The sequence below is a fragment of the Notechis scutatus genome, chromosome 14, assembly GCF_049901735.1.
Source record: "Notechis scutatus isolate UNSWTSFEM ecotype Mainland chromosome 14, rNotScu1.2, whole genome shotgun sequence".
NCBI lineage: Eukaryota > Metazoa > Chordata > Lepidosauria > Squamata > Elapidae > Notechis > Notechis scutatus.
This window is the reverse complement of record NC_142022.1, coordinates 5,411,770-5,432,227: the sequence shown is the minus strand read 5'-3', so window position 1 is coordinate 5,432,227 and position 20,458 is coordinate 5,411,770. Positions and strand designations below refer to the sequence as shown.

Sequence of the window (20,458 nt, the reverse complement as noted above, 5' to 3'; positions counted from 1 at the left end):
TCTGCATAGCACCGAAGTCTTGCAAACGTTTTGAAAGACGCAGTGGAAAGAAAAATTCTTGCCGCTCTAGGAACAACTCTCACTCCCTGAATCTCCCATTCGACACATACATACTTGGCCGCTCTAGGAACAAAACCTCTCTCCCCCCGGCTCCCTTTCAGGCTCGGCCGCCACGCCCACTCCGGCAGGCGCCCGCGCATAAGCCGAAGCCGGAATGGGCGTGGCGGCCGCCCACTTTTCTCTGATTGGTAGCAGAGCGCGGGGCGGTGCCGTAAATAGTCGAATGGACGCGCGCGAGTTTTTTTTTCTCCGCCCCCCCCTTTTTTTTCTTTCGGGAATTTTTCCTGTAGTGGCGCGAAAAGGAAGCGATGATGGGGCCGGGGATTATGGATGCTGTGGTGGCCGACCTCAAGGTCTTCGGGCTGGATTTCGCGGAGGGGGAAGACCAGGACGCCATTGCCGAGAAATGTGAGGACAAAGCAAAGGGGGAAAAAGGAGATAAAAGGGCAGTGTGTAAAACCGGGCGCTAGTCCTCATGAAATATTGGAATTGGGGGCGTGGTTTAAGCCTATAAATTACCTCTTTTTACGTAGCCTTACATTACTTCTAATAATAAGCCACAAAAGAAGGTGGGACGGCCAGTCAATCCATGAGAAACCAATTCCTACTGTTAGTCCAAGGTAGACTGCCACTGAATGTGGAGGTTTCATGACGGCCATAAGCAGGAGCCACATTTTGGATGAGAAATCAAGGCTTGTCTGCCTTGATCACTGAAGTTCCCTTTGTTCAATTCAGGGTTTGTTTTGAAGGTGCGGCACACTAACACACACACACACCCTCTCTCTTGGCGGGAACCCCAAATCCCATCTCGAGTTTGTCCCAAGACACTTAAAACTCTGAATTCACTCCCCCTTACGGACTTTTGCACAAAAGAAACGCATTGCAACTTAAGCAGCAGGCAAGGGTGGTAAGACGAACCTGGCTAACCAATAACTGGGATTGTTGTATCGATTGGTGATTTATTAGGCTTGCATACTATGCTGGTTTCCAAGGATTGGGAGCAATGCATAATACAAAAATAGAACAGTGAAATGAAAACAGCCACAGAAAACTGTGAGCCCAAACAGAGAAACCAACCCCAAATCCAGAAACTACAGTCCCGTTATTATCCCGTTTTATGGATTTGGTTATATATCAAATTTATTTATTTTTATTTTATTTATTTGATTTGCCAATTGTTTACAAGATAATAAGTATAAGTGTATACATAGTTGTGAATACATGAAATGGGTACATATAAGAAAAATAAAAGAAGAATAAGAGAAACAATAGGACAGGGATGGTAGGCACATTGGTGCGCTTATGCACGCCCCCTAATTTAGATGTACTTTATTAATAAATTCAGGTACGATTAGAATTTGGCTCTACGAATCCAGCACCGTGAATCTCTTCCGTGTACACAATTTATCTTTCCCTTCCCCTTCCTCCTCCTCCCTTCCTCCCTCCCCCCACCCTCTCGTGGGGGGGACGGGGGACACAGGAGTGGCACTATCTTTTTCTAAGGCCTGCTGGCTTAAAAAAAGACCATTTCCTTGTTATTTACTCTCTTATTTACTCTCTTACAGTAGAAGAAATCTGCATGACGGGATGGGTATCGAAGTCGGAGTTAGGAAACGAGCTGGTCGCTTTTGCTATGCGCAAGGAAGCTCTTCTTTTGACTCTGGAAAACTTACTTACCTTCGAACATGAGGTAGAGGCTTGGCCTCATTTCTAGCAATGACAGGGTGTCCTTGACTTATGACCATAATTGAGCCCAAATTTTATGTTAATTTGGTCACTCAACAAACGGTTGTAAATCAAGAGCTACCTATATTTGCACCTATGTTGCATTTTCGCCAACTTTTATCTTTTCTAATCTCTTCCTTGATAGGAAGTTTACAGCCTATAAAATTCTATTCTAATTGTAAAAAAATGATACTGATAAGATGAATCTTTTCCATTATAATAAAGCTAAACTTTTCCATGGTAATAAAGCTAAACTGGTCTTTTCTATTATAATAAAGCTAAACTATAATAAGGCTAGCTATTAAGACCGTAACAACTTCAAATTGCCTAGATTGCAACTCCCAGAATTCCCCAGCCAGCATGTTTGTGTTTTTTTAAAATTGTTTTTATTACAGTTTTCAAAAATACAAATCTTACTTAAATCCATGACAGCGTTTTGGCATTGACAAATACATATATCCTATATGCATTATTATATACACATCTACATTAATAATCTTAAGGTCTCTTGTGTTATTTACTATAATCCTTCTTTCTAATCTTTATATCTATTTTTTAGCCACTCATACCATTGCATAATATTCAGAATCCTCCTTGTCTTTCATTTCCAATGTGAGCTTATCTATTTCAGCACATTCCAATACTTTTCGTATGACTAAATCTTCTGAAGGAATATTAGCTCCTTCCCACAATTGTGCAAAAGCTATTCTGCATGTTAGAATAGAATAGAATAGAATAGAATAGAATAGAATAGAATAGAATAGAATAGAAAGTAGAGTAGAATAGAATAGAATAGAATAGAATAGAATAGAATAGAATAGAATAGAATAGAATAGAATAGAATAGAATAGAAAGTAGAGTAGAGTAGAGTAGAATAGAATAGAATAGAATAGAAAGTAGAGTAGAGTAGAATAGAATAGAATAGAAAGTAGAGTAGAGTAGAGTAGAATAGAATAGAAAGTAGAGTAGAGTAGAATAGAATAGAATAGAAAGTAGAGTAGAATAGAATACAATAGAATAGAGAGTAGAGTAGAATAGAATAGAGAATAGAATGGAATGGAATAGAATAGAATAGAATAGAATAGAATAGAATAGAATAGAATAGGGTATATTATAGGGAATATAATATAGAATACAAATCTTTATTGGCCAAGTGTGATTGGACACACAAGGAATTTGTCTTGGTGCAAATGCTCTCAGTGTACATAAAAGGAAAGATATTCCCAGAATATTGGAACAACCAACCAGCCAACACAACCCAATTATTTTTTGGCGTTTCTTTTTTCCTTTTAGATGGTGAGCAAGAAGTTAACAAAGCCCTCCAGAAAAAAGGATGGTCGCTGGTCCAACACGGGGGATATCGGCTCCGTTCAAGACTCGTATCCTCTCTAAAGATGGGAGAACATGGCCGTGGTGCCTAGTGGTCAGACAATAAGGGAGTCCTCGACTTACGGCCACAAACGGAGCCCAACATTCCTAGTGTTAAGCAAGATGGGTGTTAAGTAGCTTTTGCCCCATTTTGCGACCTTTCCTTGCTATAGTTGTTAAGTGAATCTGCCTCCTTCATTGGCTTTGCTTGTCAGAAGGTCATCAAAGGGGATCCCATGACTCTGGGGAATGCAACCGTCATGAATACGAGTCAGTTGCCGAGCGCCTGAATTTTGATCACGTGACCCTGGAGATCGTAACGGTCATAAGTGTGAAAAACGATCATAAGTCACCTTTTTTTCAGTGCTGTTGTAACTTCAGACAGTCACTCGATGAGTGGTTATAAGTCGGGGACAACCTGTACAAGGAGAATAAGTGACCATTGATTTAGAGCATAGAATAACAAGTTGGAAGGGACCTCGAAGGTCCTCTAGTCCAACTCCCTACTCACTTAGTTTTGATGTAATGAAAACGTCAATTTTGTCCATCCACCCTGGCTCGATTGAAAGCAGAGCTTGTAGCTTGGTGTGATTTTTTTAGAGAGCAACTTATATTTAGTGGTTGAGTCTTAACTCTTTGCAGTATGGAGGTTGACGAGGAAGAAGAGGACTTGCTGGATACCTACGCATCGCCTTCAAAAGTAAGCGGGTAATGGATGAGTCACGTATCTCCTTCAGGGTGACTTGTAGAAGGAGATCCCTGTTGGGGGCGAGGGCCCAGGAATGACACAAAACCTACTTTTGTGGCTCAGCAGCTGAAATCTTGGGATAGACTGCCTCTCAGACTGGAGGCTCTATTCTAATGATTGCAGCGAAGGTGAGCCCTCCTGGAAAAGGCCTCTGGGTTTGACAAGTTTCTTCTGTGTGTCTCTTGTGGCCTGTTCCAGAAAGTAAGATTCAGCGAACATTTAACCAGCATGGGGAAAGTGAGGTGGCTTGATCAGCGCTGCTTGAAAAATCATTTCTGCTGTTCATTATTTGTATTTAGAATTTTAGAGAAATAGATACGTGGGCTTCCAACCTCCCTTTCCCTTCCTCCCTCCTTTCCCTTCCTTTCTTTCCCTGCCATTCCCTTCTTTCTTTCTATTCACTTACTTACTTCCCCATTCTTCTTTTATTTCTTTCCTCCCTTCCGTTCCCATCTTTTCTTCCTTCTTTTGTTCTTTCTCTCTCTCTCTTTCCTTCTTTTCTCCGGCTTCCTTTTGTGTCGTATTATTTAGCTGGTGAGCTAGAGAGGAAGGGAAGCATTTTGCGAGGAGAAGAAAAAGGGAAGAAGAAAAAAGAAAGGAACAAAGGGAATGGAAGAGGAAGGAAGGAAAATAGAGAAGTAAGCAAGAGAAAAAAACAACAACCAAGAATTTTTCCCTATTTTCCAGTCTGCTCAGAAACGGGCCGTCACCACCCCAGAGAATCCCCGGTCCAAGCGGACCCTCTCTGGCCGCAGTCCTCGGCTGAACTTCTCGCCCAACAGCTTCTCGCCCAGGTAGGCCGGTTTAAAGGACCCTGACTTGTTTTCCATGCTGTTTCTGGTGAGGAGGCAAGTTCACACAACCGTTGGTCAACCATTGGCTTATCCATCCCATTGGGGAAGACTTTTAAAACTGTTTTCCTTCCTTCCTTCCTTCCTTCCTTCCTTCCTTCCTTCCTTCCTTCCTTCCTCCCTCCCTCCCTCCCTCCCTCCCTCCTTCCTTCCTTCCTTCCTCCCTCCTCCCTTCTTCTCTCTTCCTTCCTTCCTTCCTCCCTCCCTCCTTCCTTCCTTCCTTCCTTCCTTCCTTCCTTCCTTCCTTCCTTCCTTCCTTCCTTCCTTCCTCCCTCCCTCCCTCCCTCCTCCTTTCCTTCCTTCCTTCCTTCCTTCCTTCCTTCCTTCCTTCCTTCCTTCCTTCCTTCCTTCCTTCCTTCCTCCCTCCCTCCCTCCCTCCCTCCCTCCTTCCTTCCTTCCTTCCTTCCTTCCTTCCTCCCTCCCTCCCTCCCTCCCTCCCTCCCTTCCTTCCTTCCTTCCTTCCTTCCTTCCTTCCTTCCTTCCTTCCTTCCTCCCTCCCTCCCTCCCTTTCCTTCCTTCCTCCTTCCTTCCTTCCTTCCTTCCTTCCTTCCTTCCTTCCTTCCTCCCTCCCTCCCTCCCTCCCTCCCTCCCTCCCTCCTTCCTTCCTTCCTTCCTTCCTTCCTTCCTTCCTTCCTTCTCCCTCCCTCCCTCCCTTTCCTTCCTTCCTTCCTTCCTTCCTTCCTTCCTCCCTCCCTCCCTCCCTCCCTCCCTCCCTCCTCTCCTTCCTTCCTTCCTTCCTTCCTTCCTTCCTTCCTTCCTCCCTCCTCCTTCCTTCCTTCCTTCCTTCCTTCCTTCCTCCTTCCTTCCATCCTCCTCCCTTCCTCCCTCCCTTTCCTTCCTTCCTTCCATCCTTCCCTTCCTCCCTCCCTCCTTCCTTCCTTCCTTCCTTCCTTCCTTCCTTCCTTCCTTCCTTCCTTCCTTCCTTCCTTTCCTTCCTTCCTTCCTGAAGTGCGACCCCTTCTCAAAAATACGCCACCCGGAAGAACCGAGGGGAAGTCGTGGCCTCTTTTGGATCGGCACCAGGTGGGGGACGCGCCAGATCTGCCACTTCAGTTCAGGTGTACAACGCCTCCCATTCGCTCACCAAACCGTACAAATTCATGTTCCAGGATCTGATGGAGACCCGTGATGGTAAGTTGAGGGTTGTTGTTTTTTGGAGGGGTGGGTGGAGAACCAGCATGTTTTCAAGCCTATTTGCAACCACTTCTTGTGTGATTGAGCAGGAAACTCATATAACCCTGGTTGATTATCTGTACAGGCAGTTCTTGATTTGCAGCCAGTTACTTAGCAACCGGATGGATGGATGGAGATAGGTAGATAGATGACAGAGAGAGAGCAGGATGGGTAGCTGGGTAGATAAATGGAGAGAGAGAGGGATGGATGGGTGGATAGACACATGGATACAAGAGAGGGGGGGATAGATGGATGGATAGACATGTGCAAAGATGAATGGATGCATGAATAGATGGATGGATACAGATAGAGGGAGAGGGGTGGATGGATGGAGATAGGTAGATAGACGATGGAGAGTGGGATGATAGAAGGTGGGAGGGATAGATGGGTAGATGGATGTATAAATGGATGCAGAGAGAGATGGATGGATAGATACATGGATATGATAGGTAGGTAGGTACCCATCCATCCACCCCTCTCTATATCCATCCATCCATGCATGCATCCATTTATCTATGCACGAGTCTACCAATACATCCCTCTCCATATCTCTATCTATCTATCTATCTATCTATCTATCTATCTATCTATCTATCTACATTCATCTATCCAAAGATGGGATATGTATCTATCCATCTCTCTCCTTCATCTATCTATTTACCTACCTACCTGTCTGTCTGTCTGTCTGTCTGTCTGTCTATCTATCTATCTATCTATCTATCTATCTATCTATTGTCTACCTATCTATTTATCTATTGTCTGTCTGTCTATCTATCTATCTATCTATCTATCTATCTATCTATCTATCTATCTATCTGTTGTCTGTCTATTGTCTGTCTGTCTGTCTATCTATCTATCTATTGTCTACCTATCTATTTATCTATTGTCTATTTATCCATCTATTGTCTATCTATCTCTGTCTATCTTTCTTTCTATCTTTCTATCTTTCTATCTTTCTATCTATCTATCTATCTATCTATCTATCTATCTATCTATCTATCTATCTACATTCATCTATCCAAAGATGGGATATGTATCTATCCATCTCTCTCCTTCATCTATCTATCTATCTGTCTGTCTGTCTGTCTGTCATTCTATCATCTATCTATCTATCTATCTATCTATCTATCTATCTATCTATCTATCTATCTATCTATCTATCTATCTATCTATCTATCTATCTATCTATCTATCTATCTATCTATCTATCTATCTATTTATCTGTTGTCTGTCTGTCTATCTATGTCTGTCTATCTATCTATCTATTGTCTACCTATCTATTTATCTATTGTCTATCTATCCATCTATTGTCTATCTATCTATGTCTATCTTTCTATCTATCTATCTATCTATCTATCTATCTATCTATCGTCTATCTATCTATCTATCTATCTATCTATCTATCTATCTATTGAAAGAGACAGATAGATGGATAGATATATAGATAGAGTGACAAACATAGATAGAGATAAATGATTAGATGAAAGACAGACGCAGGCACGCACACATTTGGGCTGGGTGGAAAAACCAGGTCTCAACTGCTTTCTTGAAACGCTGGGAAAAACAAAGCCGATATTTTTACGGGCAGGTTAAGCAAATGCTTTCGGGTTTTTTAAAAATTATTTTACTTTTCTGTTATTTTTCTTCCGCGAAAGTGCTGTGCTACAAGATCGAAGAGCTGGGTGAAGATCTCAAGGCCCATTACAAAATAGACGAATTCTCCTCTGTGACGGTGCCTGCGCAGGTAGGTTAACGAGGCTACAAGCTGATAGCAGAAGTGGGGCTAAGGAGGAGGGGCAGCCCCCTTGTTCCAAGCCTGTGGCCCTTTGGGGGTGGGGGTTGGGGGTGTCTGGAAGCAAACAGCATCTCTGATTGCACTGCTGCCTTTTCAATGCCCGCCGGAAGGAGCCTGTGACCGTCTTGGGCCAGATTGCGTGTGATTCGAACGGGAAACTGAACCCCCAATCCGTCATCCTAGAAGGGGACCGCGAACACTCGTCGGGGGCTTTCATCCCCATCGACATTTCTGAGCTCACGGATTATTCTTTGTTCCCAGGACAGGTAAGAGCTTAAATCAGTGTTTCTCAGCCTGGGTGGACTTTAATAATGTTTGGACTTCAATTCCCAGAATTCCCTAGCAAACATGCTTTGGAGGGGTGGATTTCAAGTGTGCATGGAGGCTGGGGGGGATTCTGAGAGTGGAGTCCACCCCTCTTAAAGCATGCTAGGTGGGGGATTCTGGGAGTTGAAGTCCACCCCTCTTAAAGCATGCTAGGTGGGGGATTCTGGGAGTTGAAGTCCACCCTCTTAAAGCATGCTAGGTGGGGATTCTGGGAGCTGAAGTCCACCCTCTTAAAGCATGCTAGGTGGGGGATTCTGGGAGTTGAAGTCCACCCTCTTAAAGCATGCTAGGTGGGGATTCTGGGAGCTGAAGTCCACCCCTCTTAAAGCATGCTAGCTGGGGATTCTGGGAGTTGAAGTCCACCCTCTTAAAGCATGCTAGGTGGGGGATTCTGGGAGCTGAAGTCCACCCTCTTAAAGCATGCTAGGTGGGGGATTCTGGGAGTTGAAGTCCACCCTCTTAAAGCATGCTAGGTGGGGGATTCTGGGAGCTGAAGTCCACCCTCTTAAAGCATGCTAGGTGGGGATTCTGGGAGTTGAAGTCCACCCTCTTAAAGCATGCTAGGTGGGGATTCTGGGAGCTGAAGTCCACCCTCTTAAAGCATGCTAGCTGGGGATTCTGGGAGTTGAAGTCCACCTCTCTTAAAGCATGCTAGGTGGGGATTCTGGGAGTTGAAGTCCACCTCTCTTAAAGCATGCTAGGTGGGGGATTCTGGGAGCTGAAGTCCACCCCTCTTAAAGCATGCTAGGTGGGGGATTCTGGGAGTTGAAGTCCACCTCTCTTAAAGCATGCTAGGTGGGGATTCTGGGAGCTGAAGTCCACCCCTCTTAAAGCATGCTAGCTGGGGGATTCTGGGAGTTGAAGTCCACCTCTCTTAAAGCATGCTAGGTGGGGATTCTGGGAGCTGAAGTCCACCTCTCTTAAAGCATGCTAGCTGGGGATTCTGGGTTGAAGTCCACCTCTCTTAAAGCATGCTAGGTGGGGGATTCTGGGAGTTGAAGTCCACTCCTCTTAAAGCATGCTAGGTGGGGATTCTGGGAGCTGAAGTCCACCCTCTTAAAGCATGCTAGGTGGGGGATTCTGGTAGCTGAAGTCCACCCCTCTTAAAGCATGCTAGGTGGGGGATTCTGGGAGTTGAAGTCCACCCCTCTTAAAGCATGCTAGGTGGGGGATTCTGGGAGCTGAAGTCCACCTCTCTTAAAGCAGGCTGGCTGGGGAATCCTGAGAATTGAAGTTATATATTTCCCCCCCAATTTTTTAATTATCCAGGTTGTGGTCATGGAAGGAATGAACAGTACTGGCAAGAAGCTGATTGCATCCAAACTCTATGAGGTAATTAAAATACACTGAGTTTCACTGCTCTGTCATGCTCTTCAACATGGATCGACATATGAATTTACAACTTGCAGTAATGATCCACTTTACAACTGGAATTGTAACAGGCTCAGTTATGGTCATAAGTGGAGGATTACATGTATGTGATTTCTGTTCTAATCTCTGAAAGTTTTCGTAGTCTTTTTTTTTTCCTGGAGAAGGTGACTGACTGTTCCTGAACTTGTGTATTTCCTAAGCAGGAGTGAGAAACTATAGCCAGCAGTTGAATTTAATTGATCTCCCTGCAAATAAATAAATAAATATAAAAATATTTCCTCTCTCTCCAGGGAGTGCCTCTTCCTTTCCAGAAGCCCACAGAAGCAGCCACAGGTATGGTACCTTTTTGCCAACTTGGTTCAACCAGCATGTGACCTTAAGTACAATTCTGGCTTTTTACCGGATTTGTTTACATTAAACCATGGTTTGTTGAAACATGGTTAGTGTGGAGCCATTCCCACTTGACCACGTTCACACAGTACGCTGAGACATTCCTTTGGGAGGAATGATTCATATGGGCTTTATATATTATTGTTTTGTCTCCCTTTTTAACCCTTATACACTATGCGTACATTAAATTTTCCTGCACTATTTACAGTTATTGTATTTTTAAATCAATGCAAAATGCCTTGTAAACAATAATAGCATAGTAATATGTTAATACATTATTACGGTACGTAGTGTTATGTGTTATATATAATAACATCCATGATACAATTCTATACATTTCTATTACATTTCATATAATGTATATGTATAATACTTAATATCTTATTAACACATTTAAAAATTACAGTTAGTGTAGTGGTTTGTACTATCATAGTTATTCTAAAAATGATAACTATAAACAATGCAGTGATTTGTTTGTATTGTCACAATAATGGGTTTTGTATCTAAAAATTACAACAGTTCTGTGGTTTGCACAATTGTTAACTTAATCCTAACAATATATTAATGATTTTTATTTCTTAAAAACTTGCAAATAAACAGTGCAGTGGTTTGCCTGCACTGCCACCAACTTAATCCTAATCATATATTTAATGATCTTTATTTCTAAAAAGTTGCAAATAGTGCAATGGGCAGGTTTCACTGCCATCAATAATAATGAATCATATAATCACGTTTACATTAAATCTGGGGGGAAAATTACCCCGTGCAAGGTTTGCATGCATCTCCTCAACTATTAATAATAATGAATAAATGTATTAAGGATGGTTGCTTCTCCAAAACTGAAAATATCTATGCAGCCTGATGATCTGCATGTTTTTATAGAATAGAATAGAATAGAATAGAATAGAATAGAATAGAATTCTTTATTGGCCAAATGTGATTGGACACACAAGGAATTTGTTTTGGTGCAAATGCTCTCAGTATTCATAAAAAGAAAAATATTTGTCATCATTATCACCATTAATAATCCTTTGCCATTAATAATCCTTTCATGATAAGGCAAAGAAACCACTCCCAAGGATTTCTCTGGGACAGAATTGGGTTTTTCTCCTTCCTTCCTTCCTTCCTTCCTTCCTTCCTTCCTTCCTTCCTTCCTTCCTTCCTTCCTTCCTTTCTTCCTCCCTCCCTCCCTCCCTCCCTCCCTCCCTCCTTTTCCTCCTCCTCCTCCTCCTCCACAATACCCATTCCCTTCAAGCACTGATAATGTTACCTAGTTGGGTCATGAAATGTTTGGAAGAAGACAACCAAGCTCAGAAAGCATCAAAGACTCCACAATATTATTATTATTGTTGTTGTTGTTACTCCTCCTCCTCTCCACAAACCCCACTCTCTTCTAGCAGAGCACTAAGCGACAATTCCAATGATTGAGAGTTTATTTTTAGCACCATATTTGCAAAAATAAAAAACCAAAACAGCGGTGATGAAGGGCCCAAGAGAAAATCCCTGAAAATCCCAGAATTGGAAAAGAAAAACCAACCCGTTTGTAATCCTTCCAGATCCGGAACCTCGGCTGGTCTTGGTTGCCTGTGGGCCCTACACCACTTCGGACAGCATCGCCTATGAGCCCATGGTGGACCTGATTGAGACCATCAATAAGGACAAGCCGGATGTTTGCATTTTGGTAATGGAGACCCTTCTGACATCTGCGGGATTTCTTTGCTCTTTAGAAGTGACCATTTGAAGTTGCAACGGACCTACTTGGGGCCTCCTTACCAAACAGATTCGAAGTTCCGATGGTCGGGGCCTCTCCACAATCCTTTTGACTGTTCTTCGGACACTTGCCACATAGATGCATTTGTGGTGTCCCATCACTGCCCGTTTTTGGCAAAAAACAAACAAACCAATATCCAGTGAATTCACTTAACAGCTGGTATTCACTTAATGACCATCCTGTTTGCACTTAGAACCACTGCGTTCACTTAACAACTACTGCCAAAAAACAACAACCCCAAACCTCATTAGAAACAGGTCTCTTGTGTGTTGGATTCAATTTTATAACTTTCATTTAACGACTGTAATGGACCGGTCGTTTGTTGAGGACTAGCTGTATTGCTAATTTGCATCAGCGCTAATGGGAGCTAAGGATATTGAGAGTTGTAGTTGAGAATCATCACAAATCTGAACCTTTGGATCCCGTTAAGTTTTCATCTCATTCGGCCAGCGTTTATGTTTTGCAAAAACATAAAAGCTGGGCACTAATTCTTTTTTTTTTTTTCCTGCTTGCTTGATTTTTTGGGGGGGAAATGGTGGCTACCGTTAATCAATATTTGGGGTTTGTTTCCCTTCTCTGTCCATCCTCCTTAACCATGGTTTCCTTTCGTTGTTTGCAGCTCGGTCCCTTCGTTGATTCAAAGCACAAACAAGTGGAGGTGAGTGGAGAAGAGACGCAGATGTTAAAAGTTCACAAGAGTTTTGCCTCCGTGTGAGTTCAGAAGTTGGCTTGGGAGCCCAAACCAGGATACCAAATCCCTAAAAACTTCACAGGTTCTTTCCATTTCTCCCCCCCCCCCCCATTATTTTTCACTTGTGAACAGTACAATAAGACATACAACCTCGGCGGAATTCTGCAGCTGCTTTAAGTAAGCAAAATCAAATATCAACAAGCTGTTTGGCAGAGGGAAACGCCAAAAAAAGCAAAAACAGCTTTGTTTTTCTCCCAAAATGGATGCTGTCCAGATGTGCTGCCCCCCAGCTAGTCAAAAGTAATTGTTGTGTTTGATGGGAGGTGCAGTTTCCCCCCAAATCTGGAGAGCATTAAGTTGAGAAAGGTTGATGCTTGGCAGAATCTTAAGTCATAACATACAATTAGCTTCTGAACAACCTGATTTTAATTGGGGGGGGGGTGGGGGGGATTGGAGATTCTGCTCTTGATCAACCCACCAAATTGGTTTCTTTCTAGGAAGGGCGGCTGATCATGTTGTACGACGAGGTCTTCAAGAGGTGCTTGAAGACTATCATTGAAGGCACAAGGAGGCAAGAAATCAATTTGTTGACCTGTATTGTTTGCATCGGGGTAGGGGGCGTCTTTGCCAGCTCAGTTTCGGGCGAGGAATATTTTCTTGCACCTCTGGAATAGTTGGAGGTTTAATTGGGAGGTAAAATGGAGATTCCCCACAGCTGAAAAAGGTTTTTGAGCTGGGTGGTTTTTTTGCAGACGTTTCATGACCCAACTAGGTAACATCACCAGTGCTAGAAGAGAGGAGGGTTGTGGAGAGGAGGTGGAGGAGGAGGACTGATGAGGGGTCTTTGGTGCTCTCTGAGCTGGGTGGTTTTCCTGCAGACGTTTCATGACCCAACTAGGTAACGTCATCAGTGTTAGAAGGGAGTGGGGGTTTGCACTGATCATGTTACCTAGTTGGGTCATGAAACGCCTGCAAGAAAACCGCCAAGTTCAAAGAGCACCAAGGACCCCACAGTCGTCCTCCTCCTCCTCCCTCTCCTCTCCACAATCCTTACTCCCTTCTAGCACTGATGATATTACCTAGTTGGGTCATGAAACATCTGCAAGAAAACCGCCAAGCGCCTCATTTCAACCCCGAGCTACAAATATTCTTTTCCTTTGGTAAGAAAAACCTGAAAATTGCTTGATTTAAGTGTCTGTGTGTGAATATATATACATGCACTCTGATATAAATCTAAAAATAATGCATCCAAGCTTTTCCTCCCGTCAATCCAACATCACATAGCTAGTCCTTACCTTACAACCATAACTGAGCCCAGAATTACAACTGTAAATCACGGCAGTCATTAAGCGAGTCGCCACATGGCCGTGCCCAATTTTACAACTCATTTTCAAGTGGTCGTGAAAGCAAACCCATTTTCAAGAATGGGCATTTTTTTTGCTGGAAACTGAATCTAAAATACCAGAAACCAGCAAAAATGGCTGTTTAGGTGACCACCGGATGCAAACAGCCATAAATATAAGTCTGTTACCAAGCAACCTATAAAAAGTGTTATCATATGACCACAAGGAGGTATGGCCATCTAAATTACAAAAAACGGGTCATAAGTAGCTCTTGAGCTCCGTTGTAAGTTCTCCTGGTCATTAAGCGAGGACTTAAACCTGCATTCCTGATTCTCACAAGCTTGTGTCTCTCCTTCATCCCACACAGTGCCGGCTCCCACCTTGTGGTTGTGCCTTCACTGAGGGACGTACACCATGTGTGCATTTATCCCCAACCACCTTTCGTCTGTGAACTCGCCAAAGAAGACCGACAGGTAATTTCTCCACTTTTCCGACAAGCTCCACCTCCCTCAGTCTGTTTACAGGTGGTCCTTGACCACCATTAAGCCTGACATTTCCGTTGCTAAGCGGGACAGTTGTTAAAGTGAGCCTTGCCTCGTTTTACGAACTTTCTCCCCGTGGTTGTTAAGTGAACCACTGCAAGCTGTTAAGTTAGTTGCCCGGTTGGTTAAGTTGAATCTTGAGTTTTTTGCCCCCATTTTAGGATTTTTCTTGCCAATAACCCTGAAGTGAATCATTTCAGTTCTTAAGTGAGTCACCCGGTTGTTAAGTGAATCCGGCTTCCCCATCGACTTGGTGTGTCAGGAGGTCGCAAAAGAGGGAATCACTTGACCCCTGGGACACTACCGCCGTCATAAATGGGAGTCAGTGGCCAAGCGGCTGAATTTGAATTGTTTGGCCATGGGGATGCTGCAAGCGGTCGTAAGAGTGAAAAATGGTCATATGTCACTTTTTTCAGGGCCCTTGTAACTTCGAGTGGTCACTAAATGAATAATTTAGTGTTGGGGGTTTTCAATTCAATGGGTGGAGTGTGAAGGATGTGTGTTTGTGTATTTTCATGGTCATGATGTGCACTGAAGATTATGGTGACCTGGGGCATGACACAAAAATAACGAAATCACAAAAGTAGAATAAATTCCCTTTAATACCTTCAACTTGGCCCCCAATGTCCAATTATGAAGATCAAACTCTTCCAAAAACAGTCTAAGAAGGGAAGAAAAGCGGTCCAAACCCAAAGTACAGATAAATTAGAAATAAAAAACCCAACACAAACCACCCTGAAGTAATTAACACGGCAGGCCAGGATGATAAATTGCAGACTTTCAAAGGATAACATAGCAGCCACAGTTGGGAGGATGCCAAAATCCAGATAAGCATCCAAGAAAATGCACTCTTTGCTTTCGGCAAAGAGCTGTGTGCAAACGCCCCACTTCTATCCTGTTCTGCCAGCTGCAACTAATGAAGGGGATCAGGGCCCTTTTCTCTCCCGTAAGCCACATTGCTCCCTTCTCCATTTCTCCCTGCGTGCCCCAGGATGAAGAGGGGGTGGGCCTTGGTCTTCCTCTGAATGCCCAGCCGGACTGTGCCCTTCCCCCATTTCTTCCACAGCCACCGGAGCCCCACTCCCACTCCCTGTCAGCTGCTCAACCTCCCCCTCAGAATCAGACTCCAACAAGGGCAGGACAAAGATGGTGTGTCAGCTTTGGAAGCCATATTGAGACCAGACGCTCCCACGCTGCCACATTTTGTGCCCGGGAAAGTGGGAGGGGGGAATATATTGGAGTGTATCTAGTTAGACATAACAACATTCTTTTTCTGATTCAAGGTCAGGTTGTGTTGCGCATAAGTGAGAGGACGTCTGAAGTTGGGACGGATGGTGATTGGGGCATGTGATGCGATGATGGGACGGATGGTGCAGGGGATGGATTTTGTAGTTTTTACTTATTGCAGATTCAGGATTCCCCAGTTGTGCCAAGTTTACTATCCAAAATAAAAAGAACTTTTGTGAAGATTTCTGTCTCGGAGTAATTGGTTGGAGTGTCAGCTGGAATGCCGACACGGTGTTTGATTTCGTTGTACGAGGTGCAATGACAATAAAGTAAACTAAACTAAAACTGTAAGTTGAGGGCTATCTGTGTTTGAATTGGTCACTAAACGAACCGTTGTAAGTCGAGGACCACCTGTATAATTACTTACAACCATTCATTGAGCGACCAAAAGTTACAGCGCTACTGAAAAAGGGACTTTTTTCACACTTAACGACCATTGCAGCATCCCCACGGCCACGCGATCACAATTCAGATGCTTGGCAGCTGACTCGTATTTACGACGGTCACAGTGTCCTGGGATTCTGTGATCCTCTTTCGCGACCTCCTGACCAGCAAAGCCAATGGGGAAGCCGTGTTCACTTAACATCCACGTGACTAACTTTAACAACGGCAATGATTCACTTAACAAACCGGGGCAAAAATGGTCGTAAAACGGGGCAGAACTCATTTAACAAAGGAGTTGTTTCCCTGGCGACAGGAATCTTGGGATCGATTATGGTCGTAAGTCAAGGACTTGCCTGTGCAATGTTTAGAGCTGCTTAGGTTTCTGTAAAAAGGTTGATTGGATTGGCCCAAATTCTAAAGAACCTTTGGATTTGCAAGAAAACCACCAATCGATGCAGGCCGGCGACGCCTTTCCTTTGCCTTCTTGTTTTCCTTTGTAAGAAGAAAGTAAGAAGTATTTCAAGCACCTTTTTCTTTTTTTTTGCAAACATTTAACGTAACCGTCAGCCGGAAATCTGATGTTTGCAAAGAGAATTTGAAGCCAAAATAATCCGATGCCGAAAAGAGTTGGCTGGATGGTTTGGTTTTTGAGAACTCGTCCGGTGGTTTTCTTCCAATTCATTTGATAAGAAAAAAAAAACATTGATTCAGACCAGGCTTTTAAACTCTTTTAAGATATAAAGGCCAAATTTTAATTTTTGGATTTGCAGCTGTTGGCTTTTTTTTTTTTTTTCCTGGCAACGGGGATTCCAGGTGTTCCCAACAGGTGCCGCGGAGCTCCAGCTGGTTCAGAGCCACCAACAGGGGGCGATAGTGCTTACTTTTTGGCTTTGACTTGCCAAAAAAAATAAATAAATGGGCTTTTTGTTTTTTTCTCAAGAAAAGCTAAGAATTTCCTGTCTTTCGGATGAGAAATCGAAGATGTTTTTCCGGGAAAGGCCAAGGCAACAGAGTGACTCAGGCTTTAGTGCAAAGCGTCACCGGTTTGGAAGGGAGGAAATTATTGTGATTTTCTTTTCCCCTTTCAAGTTTAAGAAACCTTACGTTGCCTGCTTCCGTGCGTGCTGGTTGCATTTTATTTTATTTTTTACAAATTCTTCCTCCGCTTTGCTGTCCCTTTTATCCTACATTTTCATCCAGGGTTGGACATTTACACGACTTTTTCTTTTATTGCAAAAAGAGGCCAGGAGGCCCAGGAATTTTATTTTGGGGGATACTTCACGCTGAAACAAGATTTCTACGAAAGCTGTTAAGAACCAGCCATAAAATAGCTTTTTGTTCTGGGGTTTAGAGGCCAAATGACATATCACGAAAGGAAAGAGGCTTCAGGAGGGAGGAGGAAAAAAACGGAGGTTTTGCCTGGATGGGGCCATTGTATTGCAGGCTGTCAGAAATGGTGTAGGGTCTCCCGCTTGGGCGGGAGGTTGGACTAGATGACCTACAAGGTCCCTTCCAACTCTGACTCTCTGTTAGGCTGCAGAATTCTGGAAGTTGAAGTCCCACAAGTCTTAAAAAGTTGCCAAAAGTTGAAGACCTTTGCTTATACCTGTGTTTTCCCGAAAATAAGACCCTGTCTTATATTTTTTTCCCCCACCAAAAAAGGCACCAGGTCTTATTTTCAGGGGTTGTCATCCACTGACTAACCTCACTTGCGTGCATCGCTCCGGCCTCCTTTTCGCTGTCAGAGGCCTTCAGGAACTCCTTTTTCTGCGGCCGGCAAGGCTTTCCTGAAGGCCTCTGCAGCCAATAACAGAGCTCTGGATCGATCCAGAGCCATAGAGGCCTTCAGGAAAGCCTTGCCAGCTTTGCCGGCTGCAGAAGAAATGGGCCGGCAAGGCAGGTGTCAGGGTGTGCGAGGCCTGGCTACAACTATCCAAAGGTAAGTCGTAGGGCAGCTCCACCACCACCCCATCCACACCCTAGCTTAATTTTTGTACTCTAGAGTGGGCAGAATCTTAATTAGGGCTTATATTGGGCGCATGTGTAAAAATCAAGCTAGGATTTACTTTCAGGGTAGGTCCTATTTTCAGGAAAACAGGGTAGAAACTTTGCTAAAGTTCTTGAAAGGGGAAATGGGCAACTTTCATTTCTGGCTGGGGGTGTGTGGGTTTTTGTTCAGGGCCGGCTGGGGGATTCTGGGAATTGAAGTCCCCCCTCCATGCCTTCCAAATGGCCGCGGTTGAGAAACGGGGCATGTACATCTCCTTTTCAGAAAAGGCAGACAAGGAACTTGGGTGTGCCGTCAGAAACACACACACACAAACACACCCGTCCTTTTCTCAAAAGCGACAAGCCGAGGGGATTCCCTCCTCTTGAGACAGATCCAAGAACAGCAGGAAGACACCAGGGCAAACTTGGGCTGCGAGGGCGTTTATTTTGCTGGGTCAATTCCCTCGGGAAATACCGTACATCCCTAAACAAGGATTACTCAAGCAGTGAAATTCCCCCAGCTCAGAATTAACCACGTCCTGTGGCTGTTGAAGGGAAGTAGACCTGGGGGTGGTTTGGGACTTCCGTGTCCCAGAATCCCACGCTAGCTGAGGAATCCCGGGAGCTGAGATTCTAGCACTTTTGGAAGAATGTTGGCTTGGGGAATGTTGGCTTGATCGTCAGAGCCCATCAAGGTTTAGAATAATCTCACTTAACTCCGTAGTTACTTTGGCGACGGCATTCAGAAAAAGTTTGCTGAATTAATGCCTCTTTATTGGTGTTTTTTGTTTTTTTCCCCTCCACCCCCAAACTCCGCAGCGAGTGCTCTTCGTCTCCGATCCCTGCACCTTAGAGATCGACGGGGTGATTTTCGGCTTAACCTCGGTGGATTTGCTCTTTCACATGGGAGCGGAGGAAATCAGCCGGTAGGATCCTTGCAAAAAATGTTCAATTTGCACGCAGGCGAGCGAGCGACGAAGTGCGAAAGATTTTACGTGGTCCGAAATTTTTATTTGTTTTTAACAAAGCATAAAAAGGTAAAAGGTAAAGGTTCCCCTCGCGCATACGTGCTAATCGTTTTCCGGCTCTAGGGGGCGCTGCTCATCTCCGTTACAAAGCCAAAGAGCCGGCGCTGTCCGAAGACGTCTCCGTGGTCACGTGGCCGCCAGGACTAAACGCAGAAAGTGCACGGAGCGCTGTTCCCTTCCCGCCAAAGGGGTCCCTATTTTTCTACTTGCATTTTTTTACGTGCTTTTGAACTGCTAGGTTGGCAGAAGCTCCTGGGACAAGGAACGGGAGCTCGCTCCGTTACGTGGCGCTAGGGATTCGAACCGCCAACCTTCCTGATCGACAAGCTCAGCGTCTTAGTCACTGAGCCACCGCTACAAAAAAAAAAATCATAAATGTAAAATAGGGGAGGAAAAGTGAAAGAGAGAAAAGGGTAGAAACAGGGGAAAAAGGAAAAAAAGAGGATTGACTTCCGACTCCTTTTGGGGCAGTAGAAGTAGATACAGGTAGTCCTTGACATACAACAGTTCATTTAGCAACCGTTCAAAGTTACGACATTACAGACAAAAGTGACTTATGACCGTTTTTCACCCTTATGACCATTGCAGAATCGGGATAATCAAAATTCAGAGGCTTGGCAACGGACTCCTATTTATGACGGTCGCAGTGTTATGACAGCACTGGGGGAAAAAGGGTGTTTGGACCGTTTTTTCACGCTTAACGGCCGTTTCAGCACCACCATGGTGACATGACCTTGGCAACTGACTCACAATTATGATGGCCGCAGCATGCCGGGGTCCTGTGATCCGCTTTTGCGACCTCCTGACAACGCACAGTCCTTGAGGGTAGCCGGATTCGCTTAACAACGGTGTGCATAACTTAACAACGGCAGGGATTCCCTTGGGGCAAGAAATGACATTATTAAACGGGGCGAAAGCCCGCTCAACGAACGTCTCACTTAGCAACGGGAACGTTGGACTCAACGGCAGTCGTAAGTCAAGGACTACCTATGGGAAACAAATATTTTTTGTTCTATGACTATTCTCGATTTTTAGCCTAGAAAACAAGCCGACTAACGCTACTGCCCCCCCCTGCTGCCCCCTCCTTGCTGTGGGGGTGTGTGAGCGTGTCAATTGCACAATCCCAGTTGCACAAGCCGAAAAAACACTGATCTGGAGGGAGCAACGAGTGTGAGAGAAAAATGCCGTCCCTCGCACAGACTGGGATCAAAAGTGACTCACTCACGGCTCCCAAGCGACAGGAGGAAGAGAAAGAAACTTGCATGACTTCCGGAAACGTTGCGCTGCCTTTACAAGTTAGTCCTCGACTTCACGGCCAGGATTTCCCGTTGCTAAGCAAGGGGGCGGCGGTGAAGGGAATTGCGCCCGATTGGATGGCCTCTTTTTCTCCCCCTCCGTGGCTGAGCATTATTGCAGGTGGTCCTCGACTTAACAGCCCCCCAAAAGGTCTGTGGCTGAGCGAGGAATGTTGTTCGGAGTCTTCTGCTCCGTTTTACGACTTCCTTCCTGTCGCGTTTTGTGAAGTGAATCCCTGCGGTTGTTAAGTCAGTCACGCGGTTCTTAAGCGAATCTGGCTTCCCCGTTGATTGTGTTTGCCGGAAGGTCACTAAAAGGG

The 20,458-nt window shown here is 44.4% G+C and overlaps 1 protein-coding gene across 2 annotated transcripts in view; it reads left to right on the top strand.

The window, feature by feature from the left end:
- Positions 1-314: 314 nt before the first annotated feature.
- Positions 315-20,458, top strand: part of POLA2 (DNA polymerase alpha 2, accessory subunit) — a 25,437-nt gene continuing 5,293 nt past the window's right edge. Inside the window, exons 1-15 of one of the 2 annotated variants that reach the window (XM_087943627.1) lie at positions 315-468; positions 1,626-1,750; positions 3,079-3,164; positions 3,796-3,853; positions 4,589-4,695; positions 5,702-5,883; positions 7,581-7,669; positions 7,831-7,986; positions 9,317-9,379; positions 9,709-9,751; positions 11,365-11,489; positions 12,199-12,237; positions 12,768-12,841; positions 13,981-14,086; positions 18,635-18,741. In XM_087943627.1, coding sequence (XP_087799753.1) covers positions 369-468; positions 1,626-1,750; positions 3,079-3,164; positions 3,796-3,853; positions 4,589-4,695; positions 5,702-5,883; positions 7,581-7,669; positions 7,831-7,986; positions 9,317-9,379; positions 9,709-9,751; positions 11,365-11,489; positions 12,199-12,237; positions 12,768-12,841; positions 13,981-14,086; positions 18,635-18,741 — 1,460 coding nt within the window. In that variant the 5' untranslated portion in view covers positions 315-368. The remainder of the gene's footprint in view (positions 469-1,625; positions 1,751-3,078; positions 3,165-3,795; positions 3,854-4,588; positions 4,696-5,701; positions 5,884-7,580; positions 7,670-7,830; positions 7,987-9,316; positions 9,380-9,708; positions 9,752-11,364; positions 11,490-12,198; positions 12,238-12,767; positions 12,842-13,980; positions 14,087-18,634; positions 18,742-20,458) is intronic. The other variant, XM_087943628.1, reaches the window with a different exon arrangement.